This window comes from Erythranthe guttata, chloroplast (assembly GCF_056151865.1).
Source record: "Erythranthe guttata chloroplast, complete genome".
In the NCBI taxonomy this organism is placed as follows: domain Eukaryota; kingdom Viridiplantae; phylum Streptophyta; class Magnoliopsida; order Lamiales; family Phrymaceae; genus Erythranthe; species Erythranthe guttata.
In genome coordinates this window covers 112,501-125,000 of record NC_068035.1, presented here as the reverse complement: position 1 = coordinate 125,000, position 12,500 = coordinate 112,501, and the positions used below count along the sequence as shown (strand labels likewise).

Genomic DNA, 12,500 nt, shown 5'->3' with positions numbered 1-12,500 from the left:
ATTTATATATATTATTAATATTCCCAAAATAAATACGGAATTCTTTCTTGAATCGACAAAAAAAATTATTGATAAATACATTTACAATAATGAAAGAAAACAAGAAAGAATTAATAAAAAAAAGAAAAATTCAATTCCGTTTATTTCGACTATAAAAAAGCCACTTGATAATATTAGTACTATTAAAACAACAAATTCACAGATTTTTTATGACTTATCCTACGTGTCACAAGCATATATATTTTACAAATTATCACAAATCCAAGTTAGGAACTCGTCTAAATTAAAATCTGTTTTTCAATATCAAAGAATCCCCTTTTTTCTTAAGCCTGAAATAAAGGATTTTTTTGAAACACAAGAAATGGTTCATTCGAAATTAGGAGATAATAAACTTCCGAGTTATGAAATAAATCAATGGAAAAACTGGTTAAGAGGACATTCTAAATATGATTTATCTCAGATCAGATGGTCTAGATTAATAGCAAAAAAATGGCAAAATAAAGTTCATCAGCGTCGTATAGCTAAAAACGAAAATTTAAACAAACGGCATTCATATGAAAAAGACCAATTAATTGATTCCAAAAAACCAAAAAAATTTGGAGTATATTCATTATCTAATCAAAAAGATAATATTAAAAAATACTATAAATATAATCTTTTATCATATAAATTTCTTAATTATGAAAAATGCTTTTTTTATAGATCTCTGTTTCAAGTAAATAAAAATAGATATTTTTCTTATAACGTGCCTAAAGAAACCTTTTTTGATATGCCGGGTAATATCCTTATTACTAATTATCTAGGAAAGATTGATATTCTATATATGGACAAAAAGATCGATAGAAAATATTTTAATTGGAAAATTCTCAATTTTTATCTGAGACAAAAACTCGATATTGAGGCCTGGATCATGATTGATACCAATAGGAATCAAAATACTAAAATTGGTATTAATAATTCTTACAAAATTTCTAAAAAAGATCTTTCTTCTCTTATGAGTCCAGAAATAACTCCATCAAACTCAATCAAAAGATTTTTTGATTGGATGGGAATGAATGAAAAAATGCTAAACTGTCCCGTATCGAATCTGGAACTTTGGTTCTTCCCAGAATTTATGTTACTTTATAATGCATATAAAACTAAACCTTGGGTTATACCAATCAAATTACTTCTATTAAATTTGAATAAAAATGAAAATAGTAGTGAAAATAAAAAGATCAATGAAAAGAAAAAAGGAAGTTTTTTGATAGCATTGAATAAAAAGCATCAAAATAAGGAAGAAAAAGAACCCACAAGCAGAGGAGATCTTGGGTCCGGTCTCTCACAAAAAAAAGATATTGAAGAAAATTATGCAAGATCAGACATGAAAAAGGGGAAAAAGAAAAAACAATACAAAAGCAACACAGAAGCAGAACTAGATTTATTCCTCAAACGGTATTTGCTTTTTCAATTGAGATGGAACGATACTTTGAATCAAAGAATGATCAATAATATCAAGGTATATTGTCTCCTGCTTAGACTGATAGATCCAAGAAAAATTACTATATCCTCGATTCAAAAGAGAGAACTTAGTTTGGATATAATGATGATTCAGAATAATTTAGCTCTTACAGAATTGCTGAAAAAAGGAATATTGATTATAGAACCCATTCGTCTGCCTGGAAAAAAAGATGGACAACTTATTATGTATCAAACCATAGGCATTTCGTTGGTTCATAAGAGTAAGCAGCAAACAAATCAAAAATACCAAGAGCAAAGATATGTTTCTAAAAATAATTTTGATGAAACTATTTCACCACATCAAAGAATAACTCGAAATAGAGACAAAAATTTGTTTGATTTGCTTGTTCCTGAAAATATTTTATCGGCTAGGCGCCGTAGAAAGTTGAGAATTTTAATTTGTTTCAATTCAAAAAATCGAAATGACATAAATAGAAATTTCATATTTTGGAACGGAAAGAACGTAAAAAACAGCAGCCAAGTTTCACATGACAATAACCATCTTGATAGAGATAAAAAGCAATTAATGAAATTAAAGCTCTTTCTTTGGCCTAATTATCGATTAGAAGATTTAGCTTGTATGAATCGTTATTCGTTTAATAGTAATAATGGCAGTCGTTTCAGTATGTTAAGGATACAGATGTATCCACAATTAAAAATTTGTGAATAATACACCCTTTCTATATATCCTATACCCTAGAATAATTCTAATATAAGGTATATGAAAGTAAACAAATATACAGATCGCGTGTCTTGTCTCATATTTCATTCTAATATCCAATATGAAATGAATAACGTCTCAATTAGATCTCGAAATGAATCAACAGCACCTTCTTAATTTTAGGTCTAAATTATTCGACGCGAAAAAGTACTAATCCTTTTCTAAATCCAATTTGAATTCAGAAAATTAGGAGTTCATAAAGATATTCAAATTAGATTATTGTATATACCACATTTAAATTAATGGCATTATTATTACTGATCAGTAAAATCCATATATGTAAAAAGGGAAGGGGGCGTTTTTTTATGGTAAAAAATTCATTCATTTCGGTTAGTTCTCAAAAAGAAAAGGAAGAAAACCGAGGATCTGTTGAATTTCAAGTCTTCAGTTTCACCACTAAGATAAGGAGACTTACTTCACATTTGGAATTGCACAAAAAAGACTCTTCATCTCAGAGAGGTTTGAAAAAAATTTTGGGAAAACGTCAACGACTGCTGGCTTATTTGTCAAAAAAAAATAGAGAACGATATAAAGAATTAATTGGTGGGTTGGATATTCGAGAGAGAAAAACTCGTTAATTTGAAGCGTGATATCATTTGAACTTAGTCGTTTAAATTTTGATGAACTTCTTTTTACTTTCAGAAATGCATGGAAGAATGACTCGAAAAAAAACTTATGATTGCACCAACTACAAGAAAAGACCTCATGATAGTCAATATGGGCCCTCACCACCCATCAATGCATGGTGTTCTTCGACTGATCGTTACTCTGGATGGCGAAGATGTTATTGACTGTGAACCGATATTGGGTTATTTACATAGAGGAATGGAGAAAATTGCAGAAAATCGAACAATTATACAATATTTACCTTATGTAACGCGTTGGGATTATTTAGCTACTATGTTCACAGAAGCAATAACTGTAAATGGACCCGAACGGCTAGGAAACATTCAAGTACCTAAAAGGGCTAGTTATATCAGAGTTATTATGTTGGAGTTGAGTCGTATCGCTTCTCATTTGTTATGGCTTGGCCCTTTTATGGCAGATATTGGGGCACAGACCCCTTTCTTCTATATTTTGCGAGAACGAGAATTGATATATGACCTATTCGAAGCTGCTACCGGTATGCGCATGATGCATAATTATTTTCGTATCGGAGGAGTCGCTGCTGATCTACCTCATGGATGGATAGATAAATGCTTGGATTTTTGCGATTATTTTTTAACCGGGGTTGATGAATATCAAAAGCTTATTACACGGAATCCTATTTTTTTAGAACGAGTTGAAGGCGTAGGCATTATTGGCTCAGAAGAAGCACTAAATTGGGGTTTATCAGGGCCAATGCTACGAGCTTCTGGAATAAAATGGGATCTTCGTAAAGTTGATCGTTATGAGTGTTACGACGAATTGGATTGGGAGATTCAATGGCAAAAGGAAGGGGATTCATTAGCTCGGTATTTAGTACGAATCAGTGAAATGACAGAATCCATAAAAATTATCCAACAGGCTCTCGAAGGAATTCCAGGGGGACCCTATGAGAATTTAGAAATCCGACGTTTTAATAGAATAAAAGACACTGAGTGGAATGATTTTGAATATCGATTTATTAGTAAAAAACCTTCTCCAAGTTTTGAATTGTCCAAGCAAGAACTTTATGTAAGAGTTGAAGCACCAAAAGGAGAATTGGGAATTTTTCTGATAGGCGATCAGAGTGTTTTTCCTTGGAGATGGAAAATTCGACCGCCGGGTTTTATCAACTTGCAAATTCTTCCGCAGTTAGTTAAAAGAATGAAATTGGCTGATATTATGACGATACTAGGTAGCATAGATATTATTATGGGAGAAGTTGATCGTTGAAATGATAATTCATACAACAGAAATGCAAACTATCAATTCTTTTTCCAGATTGGAATTCTTAAAAGAAGTCTATAGCATCATATGGATGCTTGTCCCTATTTTAACTCTTGTATTAGGAATCACACTAGGTGTATTAGTAATTGTTTGGTTAGAAAGAGAAATATCTGCAGGGATACAACAACGTATTGGACCCGAATACGCTGGGCCTTTGGGAATTCTTCAAGCTCTAGCAGATGGTACAAAACTGCTTTTCAAAGAGAATCTTCTTCCATCTAGAGGAGATACTCGTTTATTCAGTATCGGGCCATCCATAGCAGTCATATCCATTTTACTAAGTTATTCGGTAATTCCTTTTAGCTATCACTTTATTCTAGCCGATCTTAGTATTGGTGTTTTTTTATGGATCGCCATTTCTAGTCTTGCTCCCGTTGGACTTCTTATCTCGGGATATGCATCAAATAATAAATATTCCTTTTTAGGTGGATTAAGGGCTGCTGCTCAATCAATTAGTTATGAAATACCATTAACTCTCTGTGTATTATCAATATCTCTACGTGCGACTCGGTGAGACAGAAAATTTCCCCTATTTCTTTCTAGCAAGAAAATGAAATAAGTTAAACTTTTTTTATTCATCGTTGGAATTGATGAATTAAACCAGATAGTTATATGAGTGAAATAAAACGGCTTATAAATTTGCTGTTAAAGGAATTCAATCTCATTTCCTATGTACAAGAATTAAGTCAAAGGAAATATAAGCACTTGAGACTGTTTATCCCAACATCAGTTGACAAGATTGGTTCATTAGTCATCATGGCTTGAAGCCGTTTCAAACGATCAATCATATGGGGTTTTTACTATCTATTACCATAGATGTATTACCCTAATGCGAGATTCAAATCAAAAAAATGAGTGGATGGTTAGTAAGACCAAGATACACAAAGGATTAGTAATGGAGATTCTGTAAATTATTCAAAAGGATATTTCTTTATAGAATAATAATTTTAATTGGGGCTTTAAGTTGGTAGAAATGATTTAAGAAGTACTCCCCACGATTTCGATCCAGAGTATGTTCCTATCCACCGATTAAGTAAATAACTATCAAGAACGAAGAAATCTTTTACTTTGGGTAATGCCCTTATTTTTTTCTGAGAAAGTAGAATAGGAACGAAAAAAATCTAAAGACTAGAATTCTAATTGCAAAAGGATCTCTTTTTTTTATTCAGAATTATTTATATTTTATTGATTTTTATTTCGAGAAAAAAATTCTTGTTATGTAATGTCTAATTATTTTTCGTAATTTAAAATAATAAAATGATTAGGTTGAAATATCTATGCGATATTCCTCTAAAAAGTATTTCTTTATTCAAAGATAAAGTTATTAATCAACAAAGAAAAATGAAAATTCTTAAAAGATCAGATCAATTCAGAAGCACTTTTTATTATAAATTTAGTTATTATAAATTTAGCAGACAGAATTCCATTGGTCTAATTCTAAGCCTTAGGATAATAGTTTGACTCTCTATCGAGCCTACAAACACATCAAAATTAAATAATGTTGAAAGATCCTTCGATTTATTTGTGACCTATGAGGAGCCGTATGAGGTGAAAATCTCATGTACGGTTCTGTAATAGCGATGGCAACAGTGATGTTATCGTCGACTATGATTATCTAACAGTTTAAGTACAGTTGATATAGTTGAAGCGCAGTCAAAATATGGTTTTTGGGGATGGAATTTGTGGCGTCAACCTATAGGGTTTATCGTTTTTCTAATTTCTTCTCTAGCCGAGTGTGAGAGATTACCTTTTGATTTACCAGAAGCCGAAGAAGAATTAGTAGCAGGTTATCAAACCGAATATTCAGGTATAAAATTTGGTTTATTTTACGTTGCTTCGTATCTAAATCTACTAGTTTCTTCATTATTTGTAACAGTTCTTTACTTGGGGGGTTGGGATCTTTCTATTCCATACATATTCGTTCCTGAGTTTTTTGACATAAATAAAAGAAGTAAAATTTTTGCAACAATAATCGGTATTTTTATTACATTAATTAAAACTTATTTGTTCGTGTTCATTGCTATTGCAACAAGATGGACTTTACCAAGACTGAGAATGGACCAACTATTAAATCTTGGCTGGAAATTTCTTTTACCTATATCTCTAGGTAATCTATTATTAACAACTTCGTCCCAACTTCTTTCACTGTAAAGGAATAGTCTATTTTCACAACTTGTCTCAAACAAGAGAAAGAAACAAGTCAAATTATTTATCGATATTCAGATATGTTCCCTATGCTAACTCAGGTCTTGAATTCTGGTCAACAAACAGTACGAGCTGCCAGGTACATCGGTCAAGGTTTCATGATTACTTTGTCCCATGCGAATCGTTTACCTGTAACTATTCAATACCCCTACGAAAAATTGCTCACATCGGAACGTTTCCGAGGCCGAATCCACTTTGAATTTGATAAATGCATTGCATGTGAAGTATGTGTTCGTGTATGTCCTATAGATCTACCTGTTGTTGATTGGAAATTGGAAACGAATATTAGAAAGAAACAATTACTTAATTACAGTATTGATTTTGGAATCTGTATATTTTGTGGTAATTGTGTTGAGTATTGTCCAACAAATTGTTTATCAATGACTGAAGAATATGAACTTTCTACTTATGATCGTCACGAATTGAATTATAATCAAATTGCTTTAGGTCGGTTACCAATGTCAATAATTGACGATTACACAATTCGAACAATTTCTTCGAATTCACCTCAAATAAAAAATGTATAAAACCCTTGATTCAAAAAACATTTACAAATTCCAAATAGCTTTTTTGGATCTAAAAAAGGAAGGGGGTTTTTTTTTGGTGAATAAAAAAAAATGGTTGGTTGGGGAAAATTGCAGCTTCATTTTGATTGAAAATTGATTTATATTCGAATAATAATTTCAAAAAAAAATAGAAAGTTTCAACCTCTGCTTTCGATAGGCGAATAACTGTATCTACATCAATCCAAGCTACCCCCATTTAAGTTTCATTTAATTAAAAATTATCCTAAAAAATAGCATAACTTCTTTTTTTGTCCTGGTCAGGTCAACAAAGGCATGAAATATTTAGATTTTTTTCTATAAAATCAAATGGATTTACCTGGACCAATACATGATTTTCTTTTAGTCTTTCTGGGATCGGGTCTTATATTAGGAAGTCTGGCAGTAGTATTACTTCCGAATCCAATTTATTCGGCCTTTTCGTTGGGATTGGTTCTTTTTTGTATATCTTTATTCTATATTCTATCTAACTCGTATTTTGTAGCTGCTGCGCAGCTACTTATTTATGTCGGAGCTATAAATGTTTTAATCATTTTTGCTGTGATGTTCATGAATGGTTCAGAATATTACAAAGATTTTCAGCTTTGGACTATTGGGGATGGAATTACTGCAACGGTTTGTACAAGTCTTTTTATTTCACTAATTACTACTATTCCAGATACATCCTGGTATGGGATCGTTTGGACTACAAAATCAAATCAGATTCTAGAGCAAGATTTGATAAGTAATAGTCAACAAATTGGAATTCATTTATCAACAGATTTTTTTCTTCCATTTGAACTGATTTCAATAATTCTTTTAGTCGCTTTAATAGGTGCAATTGCTATAGCTCGTCAATAAAAAATTTTTTAAATGAGTAATTCAAATAGAATCAACGGAAAATGAATGTTATAATCCTTTTATTTTATTTGAATTTTTGTCTAAAAAATAGAATAGAAAGCCTTTAGTTTCTTATCTATCTATTACCAATCTATTCCCTTGTTTTGTTCCATATTTGTTAGAATCGAATCGAGTGAATTATTGTTCAGATTGAAATGAATCAAGATTGATAAGGAGTTCGAAAATGATGCTCGAACATATACTTGTTTTAAGTGCCTATTTATTTTCTATTGGTATCTATGGATTGATCACAAGTCGAAATATGGTTAGAGCCCTTATGTGCCTTGAACTTATATTAAATTCAGTGAATATCAATTTTGTAACATTTTCTGATATTTTTGATAATCGTCAATTAAGAGGAGACATTTTTTCAATTTTTGTTATAGCTATTGCAGCGGCTGAAGCAGCTATTGGACCAGCTATTGTTTCATCAATTTATCGTAACAGAAAATCAACTCGTATTAACCAATCCAATTTATTGAATAAATAGCATTTATTATATAAATATATAAATAAAAATTTGAATATTCATAAATTAATTCAAATCCGCAGGTTGGATACGGGTAAGATATGATCGTGGTTACAAAAACATAAGAAATCAAAGTATTTTGGCCCTCGCCCATAATCCAATTGGGAAATAGATTGATTCTGATCACTCATTGATTCGTCTGGTATCTAAATATCGGATTCATTTATAAGTTAGTTTACTAGACCGAAAATTTCTGACGTTCAAAAATGTATAGATCCAATGTCACATTCAGTAAAGATTTATGATACATGTATAGGATGTACTCAATGTGTCCGAGCGTGTCCCACCGATGTATTAGAAATGATACCCTGGGACGGATGTAAAGCTAAGCAAATAGCTTCTGCTCCAAGGACAGAGGACTGTGTTGGTTGTAAGAGATGTGAATCTGCCTGTCCAACGGATTTTTTGAGTGTTCGAGTTTATTTATGGCATGAAACAACTCGCAGTATGGGTCTAGCTTATTGATACCTTCCATAAAATTATACTTGAATCCATTTTATTTTTTTTACCGACAAAAAAATCCATGCTCTAAATATTTAGAGCACGGATTTTTCTGGCCCAAGAAGCGTATCTTGTCTTTACCACGAACCATTTTCCTTTCTTAACACTAATTGTAGTTTTGCCCATATTTTTAGGTTCCCTAATTTTCTTTCTTCCGCATAGAGGCAATAGAGTAATCCGTTGGTATACTATATGTATTTGTATCTTAGAACTTCTTCTGACGACTTATGCATTCTGCTATCATTTTCAATCGGATGATCCATTAATACAACTAGTGGAGGATTATAAATGGATCAATTTTTTTGATTTCCATTGGAGATTAGGAATAGATGGAATCTCTATAGGACCCATTTTACTGACGGGATTCATAACTACTTTAGCTACTTTAGCGGCTTGGCCAGTTACTCGGGATTCTCGATTATTTAATTTCCTGATGTTAGCAATGTACAGCGGGCAAATAGGATTATTTTCTTCTAGGGACCTTTTACTTTTTTTCCTCATGTGGGAGTTAGAATTAATTCCCGTTTATCTACTTGTAGCTATGTGGGGAGGAAAAAAACGTCTGTACTCAGCTACAAAATTTATTTTGTACACAGCGGGAGGTTCCATTTTTCTGTTAATGGGAGTTCTGGGTATCGGTTTATATGGTTCTACTGAACCAATATTAAATTTTGAAATATTAGCCAATCAGTCCTATCCTGTGGGCTTGGAAATAATATTTTATATTGGATTTTTTATTGCTTTTGCTGTCAAATTGCCAATCATACCCCTACATACATGGTTACCAGATACCCATGGAGAAGCGCATTATAGTACTTGTATGCTTCTAGCTGGAATCTTATTAAAAATGGGAGCGTATGGATTAGTTCGGATCAATATGGAATTATTCCCCCATGCTCATTCTATATTTTCTCCTTGGTTGATGATAGTAGGCGCAATGCAAATAATTTATGCAGCTTCAACATCTCTCGGTCAACGTAATTTAAAAAAAAGAATAGCCTATTCCTCTGTATCTCATATGGGTTTCATAATTATAGGAATAGGTTCTATCACCGATATGGGGCTCAATGGAGCCCTTTTACAAATAATCTCTCATGGATTTATTGGTGCTGCACTTTTTTTCTTGGCCGGGACGACGTATGATAGAATACATCTTGTTTATCTTGACGAAATGGGTGGAATAGCTATCCCAATGCCAAAAATATTCACGCTGTTCAGTAGCTTTTCGTTGGCCTCCCTTGCATTACCAGGTATGAGTGGTTTTGTTGCCGAATTAATAGTCTTTTTTGGACTAATTACTAGTCAAAAATATCTTTTAATAACAAAACTCCTAATTAGTTTTGTAATGGCAATTGGAATGATATTAACTCCTATTTATTTATTATCTATGTTACGTCAGATGTTCTATGGATACAAGATATTTAATGTTCGAAACTCTTATTTTTTTGATTCTGGACCACGAGAGTTATTTCTTTCGATCTCCATTTTTTTACCCGTACTAGCTATTGGTATGTACCCAGATTTCGTTCTTTCACTATCAGTTGAAAAAGTTGAAGTTATTCTATCTAATTCTTTTTATAGATAGTTTTTTTGCAAAAAAAAATGATAATTTTGAAAAATGTTCATTTACAATGACAAAAAGAAGGCTTTTTCTTCTTATCTTAAGTAAAAAAAATGAATGTGAACTGGATAGAACCCCGCGAATCACTACAATATTTGATTCAGGGGGTTCTATCCAGTTCACACAAAGTTTTTTTATCTGATATGCGCTGTACACTTTTCGATTCCTATTCGAAAGAACCCCCTTTTTTAATTTAATTAGATGTTAATGTAAATGAACCATAACTATGTAGTCCTATTCCTAATAGATTGACTCCAAAATAGCATATCCAAATTATAAGAAATCCAATAGACGCCACAATTGCTGAATTTGTAGCGTTCCTTTTTTTATTGGTTCGAGTATGTAAATAAATCGCGAATATGATCCAAGTAATAAAAGCCCAAGTTTCTTTTGGATCCCAACTCCAATAGGATCCCCATGCTTCATTAGCCCATACTGCTCCAGAAAGAATTCCTATGGTTAAAAAGATAAATCCTAGACTAATAATCCGATAACTCCAATAATCCAATTGTTGAATCAATTGCGACCTGTAATAATTCCTTGGAGAAAAAAAAGAAATATTTTGTAAAACATTACTTTGTTCATTCATGTATTCGATTTCACCAAAGAAAAATGATTCATTTAAATTTAATAAATGATTACTCGTAGAAAAAAATTTTCTGTTTTTTCTAACTCTAATGACTAGAAGTGATACTGATAATAATGATCCACATAAAAGGGCCGCATAGCCCAATATCATCATACTTACGTGCATTATTAGCCACTCGGATTGAAGGGCGGGTACTAATATTGTAGATTGGTGTATTTCAGTTAAAAGACCTGAAGTAGCAAAGCCCTGGGTAAAAATAGTACTTGGGCCGATTATTATGCTTAGAATATTTTGATTCTTTTTAAAATACGTAACTATATGAGTAAGGGAAAAACTCCATGAAAGGAAAATTAAGGATTCATATAAATCACTTAGTGGAAAATGTCCTGAATAAATCCAACGAGTAATTAATAATCCTGTTATACAGAAAAAAGAAATTATCATGCCCTTTTCGGATGAATCATATAGTTTTACAATTTCATCAGCAAAAAAGGTTATCAAATGAATTGTCATTAGAATAGAAACGATTGAAAAAGAAATATGAATTAATATATGCTCTAAGGTTGAAAATATCATAAAAACAAGGACTCCCTTAATTATAAAATTGAAATTTGGAATTGAATTCATCAATTCATTTTCATTATTTTCATTATAGGATCTATTTACTTTTTTTAGGAGATGACATGCCGCCACTCGGACTCGAACCGAGATGCTATAGCACTGCTTCCTAAGAGCAGCGTGTCTACCAATTTCACCATAGCGGCTTGTCTTGAACTCATAATAGTCTATGAATAAACAATCGTCTAGATTTAAGAATTTAATTGGGTTAAATATTTTTTTGGAAAGATCAAATTTGATGAATAAAAATTCGTTAAAATAGGTATTTGAAGGTTCATTAGTTGCATTTTAGTTTTAGTTTAGGGTCTTCCTTTTCTTTTATTGTGTATTTTATACTATCCTCGGACTTGAACTCTTGTAAAACTAAATGGGCCTACTATGATATGAATTAAGGGTCATAAACCCCAAAAAACATTTTTGTTTTTTGAATTCAGTAAGGTAGAAGAATGCTTATTCTACATAGTCTAAGGGCGGAACGATTTCCATTCCCTAATTGATTAAACTCAAAAGAGAATGGAAATCGGGAATTGAGGTTTCGAAATGAAATGAGTCAATTTTAAAATTTAAATGCGGCCAATTTATATTATTCCAACGTGTTATGTTTTATTATTTATTTTATTTGTTTGTCGCACAAAAAAACTTTTGGAATTCCCAGTAGAAAGAGATTTCCCTAAGGAAAATGCCTTTAACGCTGCCCAATCTCCCTTCCTTTTCCAAAAATTTTTACGAATACGCTTTTTTGATGCAGAAGTACGTTTTTTTGGAACTGCCATTTAAATAAAAATTAAGAGATTACTCATTGGTATAGCTGGATGTGAAAGACATCTATTTAAAAAAAAATATGCACTTTTCTAATTCATTAT

At 31.8% G+C, this 12,500-nt stretch overlaps 11 protein-coding genes and 1 non-coding gene across 12 annotated transcripts in view; 9 read left to right on the top strand and 3 right to left on the bottom strand. All coding sequences in view use genetic code 11, as the record gives it.

Moving 5' to 3' along the window:
- The window catches only part of ycf1 (hypothetical protein RF1), a 5,586-nt gene extending 3,416 nt beyond the window's left edge, over positions 1–2,170 (top strand). Inside the window, exon 1 of the mRNA in view lies at positions 1–2,170. This exon is cut by the window's left edge and continues 3,416 nt beyond it. Coding sequence (YP_010543563.1) covers positions 1–2,170 — 2,170 coding nt within the window.
- Positions 2,171–2,463: 293 nt separating this feature from the next.
- Positions 2,464–2,799, top strand: rps15 (ribosomal protein S15). The gene has a single exon. It carries the CDS (start codon positions 2,464–2,466, stop codon positions 2,797–2,799), a length of 336 nt encoding a protein of 111 aa, YP_010543562.1.
- Positions 2,800–2,896: 97 nt separating this feature from the next.
- Positions 2,897–4,078, top strand: ndhH (NADH-plastoquinone oxidoreductase subunit 7). Its single transcript has one exon. It carries the CDS (start codon positions 2,897–2,899, stop codon positions 4,076–4,078), a length of 1,182 nt encoding a protein of 393 aa, YP_010543561.1.
- Position 4,079: 1 nt separating this feature from the next.
- Positions 4,080–6,283, top strand: ndhA (NADH-plastoquinone oxidoreductase subunit 1). Its single transcript has 2 exons — positions 4,080–4,631; positions 5,744–6,283. Exons 1-2 carry the CDS (start codon positions 4,080–4,082, stop codon positions 6,281–6,283), a joined length of 1,092 nt encoding a protein of 363 aa, YP_010543560.1.
- Positions 6,284–6,357: 74 nt separating this feature from the next.
- On the top strand, positions 6,358–6,864 carry ndhI (NADH-plastoquinone oxidoreductase subunit I). Its single transcript has one exon. It carries the CDS (start codon positions 6,358–6,360, stop codon positions 6,862–6,864), a length of 507 nt encoding a protein of 168 aa, YP_010543559.1.
- A 345-nt stretch (positions 6,865–7,209) lies between these two features.
- ndhG (NADH-plastoquinone oxidoreductase subunit 6) lies at positions 7,210–7,740 on the top strand. The gene has a single exon. It carries the CDS (start codon positions 7,210–7,212, stop codon positions 7,738–7,740), a length of 531 nt encoding a protein of 176 aa, YP_010543558.1.
- Positions 7,741–7,966: 226 nt separating this feature from the next.
- On the top strand, positions 7,967–8,269 carry ndhE (NADH-plastoquinone oxidoreductase subunit 4L). The gene has a single exon. The coding sequence runs from the start codon at positions 7,967–7,969 to the stop codon at positions 8,267–8,269; it is 303 nt and encodes a 100-aa protein (YP_010543557.1).
- A 258-nt stretch (positions 8,270–8,527) lies between these two features.
- Positions 8,528–8,773, top strand: psaC (photosystem I subunit VII). Its single transcript has one exon. The coding sequence runs from the start codon at positions 8,528–8,530 to the stop codon at positions 8,771–8,773; it is 246 nt and encodes an 81-aa protein (YP_010543556.1).
- An 88-nt stretch (positions 8,774–8,861) lies between these two features.
- Positions 8,862–10,394, top strand: ndhD (NADH-plastoquinone oxidoreductase subunit 4). The gene has a single exon. It carries the CDS (start codon positions 8,862–8,864, stop codon positions 10,392–10,394), a length of 1,533 nt encoding a protein of 510 aa, YP_010543555.1.
- A 229-nt stretch (positions 10,395–10,623) lies between these two features.
- On the bottom strand, positions 10,624–11,646 carry ccsA (cytochrome c heme attachment protein). Its single transcript has one exon. It carries the CDS (start codon positions 11,644–11,646, stop codon positions 10,624–10,626), a length of 1,023 nt encoding a protein of 340 aa, YP_010543554.1.
- A 57-nt stretch (positions 11,647–11,703) lies between these two features.
- trnL-UAG lies at positions 11,704–11,783 on the bottom strand. The gene has a single exon. It is a non-coding gene; the product is annotated as a tRNA-Leu (tRNA).
- A 450-nt stretch (positions 11,784–12,233) lies between these two features.
- Positions 12,234–12,410, bottom strand: rpl32 (ribosomal protein L32). Its single transcript has one exon. The coding sequence runs from the start codon at positions 12,408–12,410 to the stop codon at positions 12,234–12,236; it is 177 nt and encodes a 58-aa protein (YP_010543553.1).
- Positions 12,411–12,500: the final 90 nt, after the last annotated feature.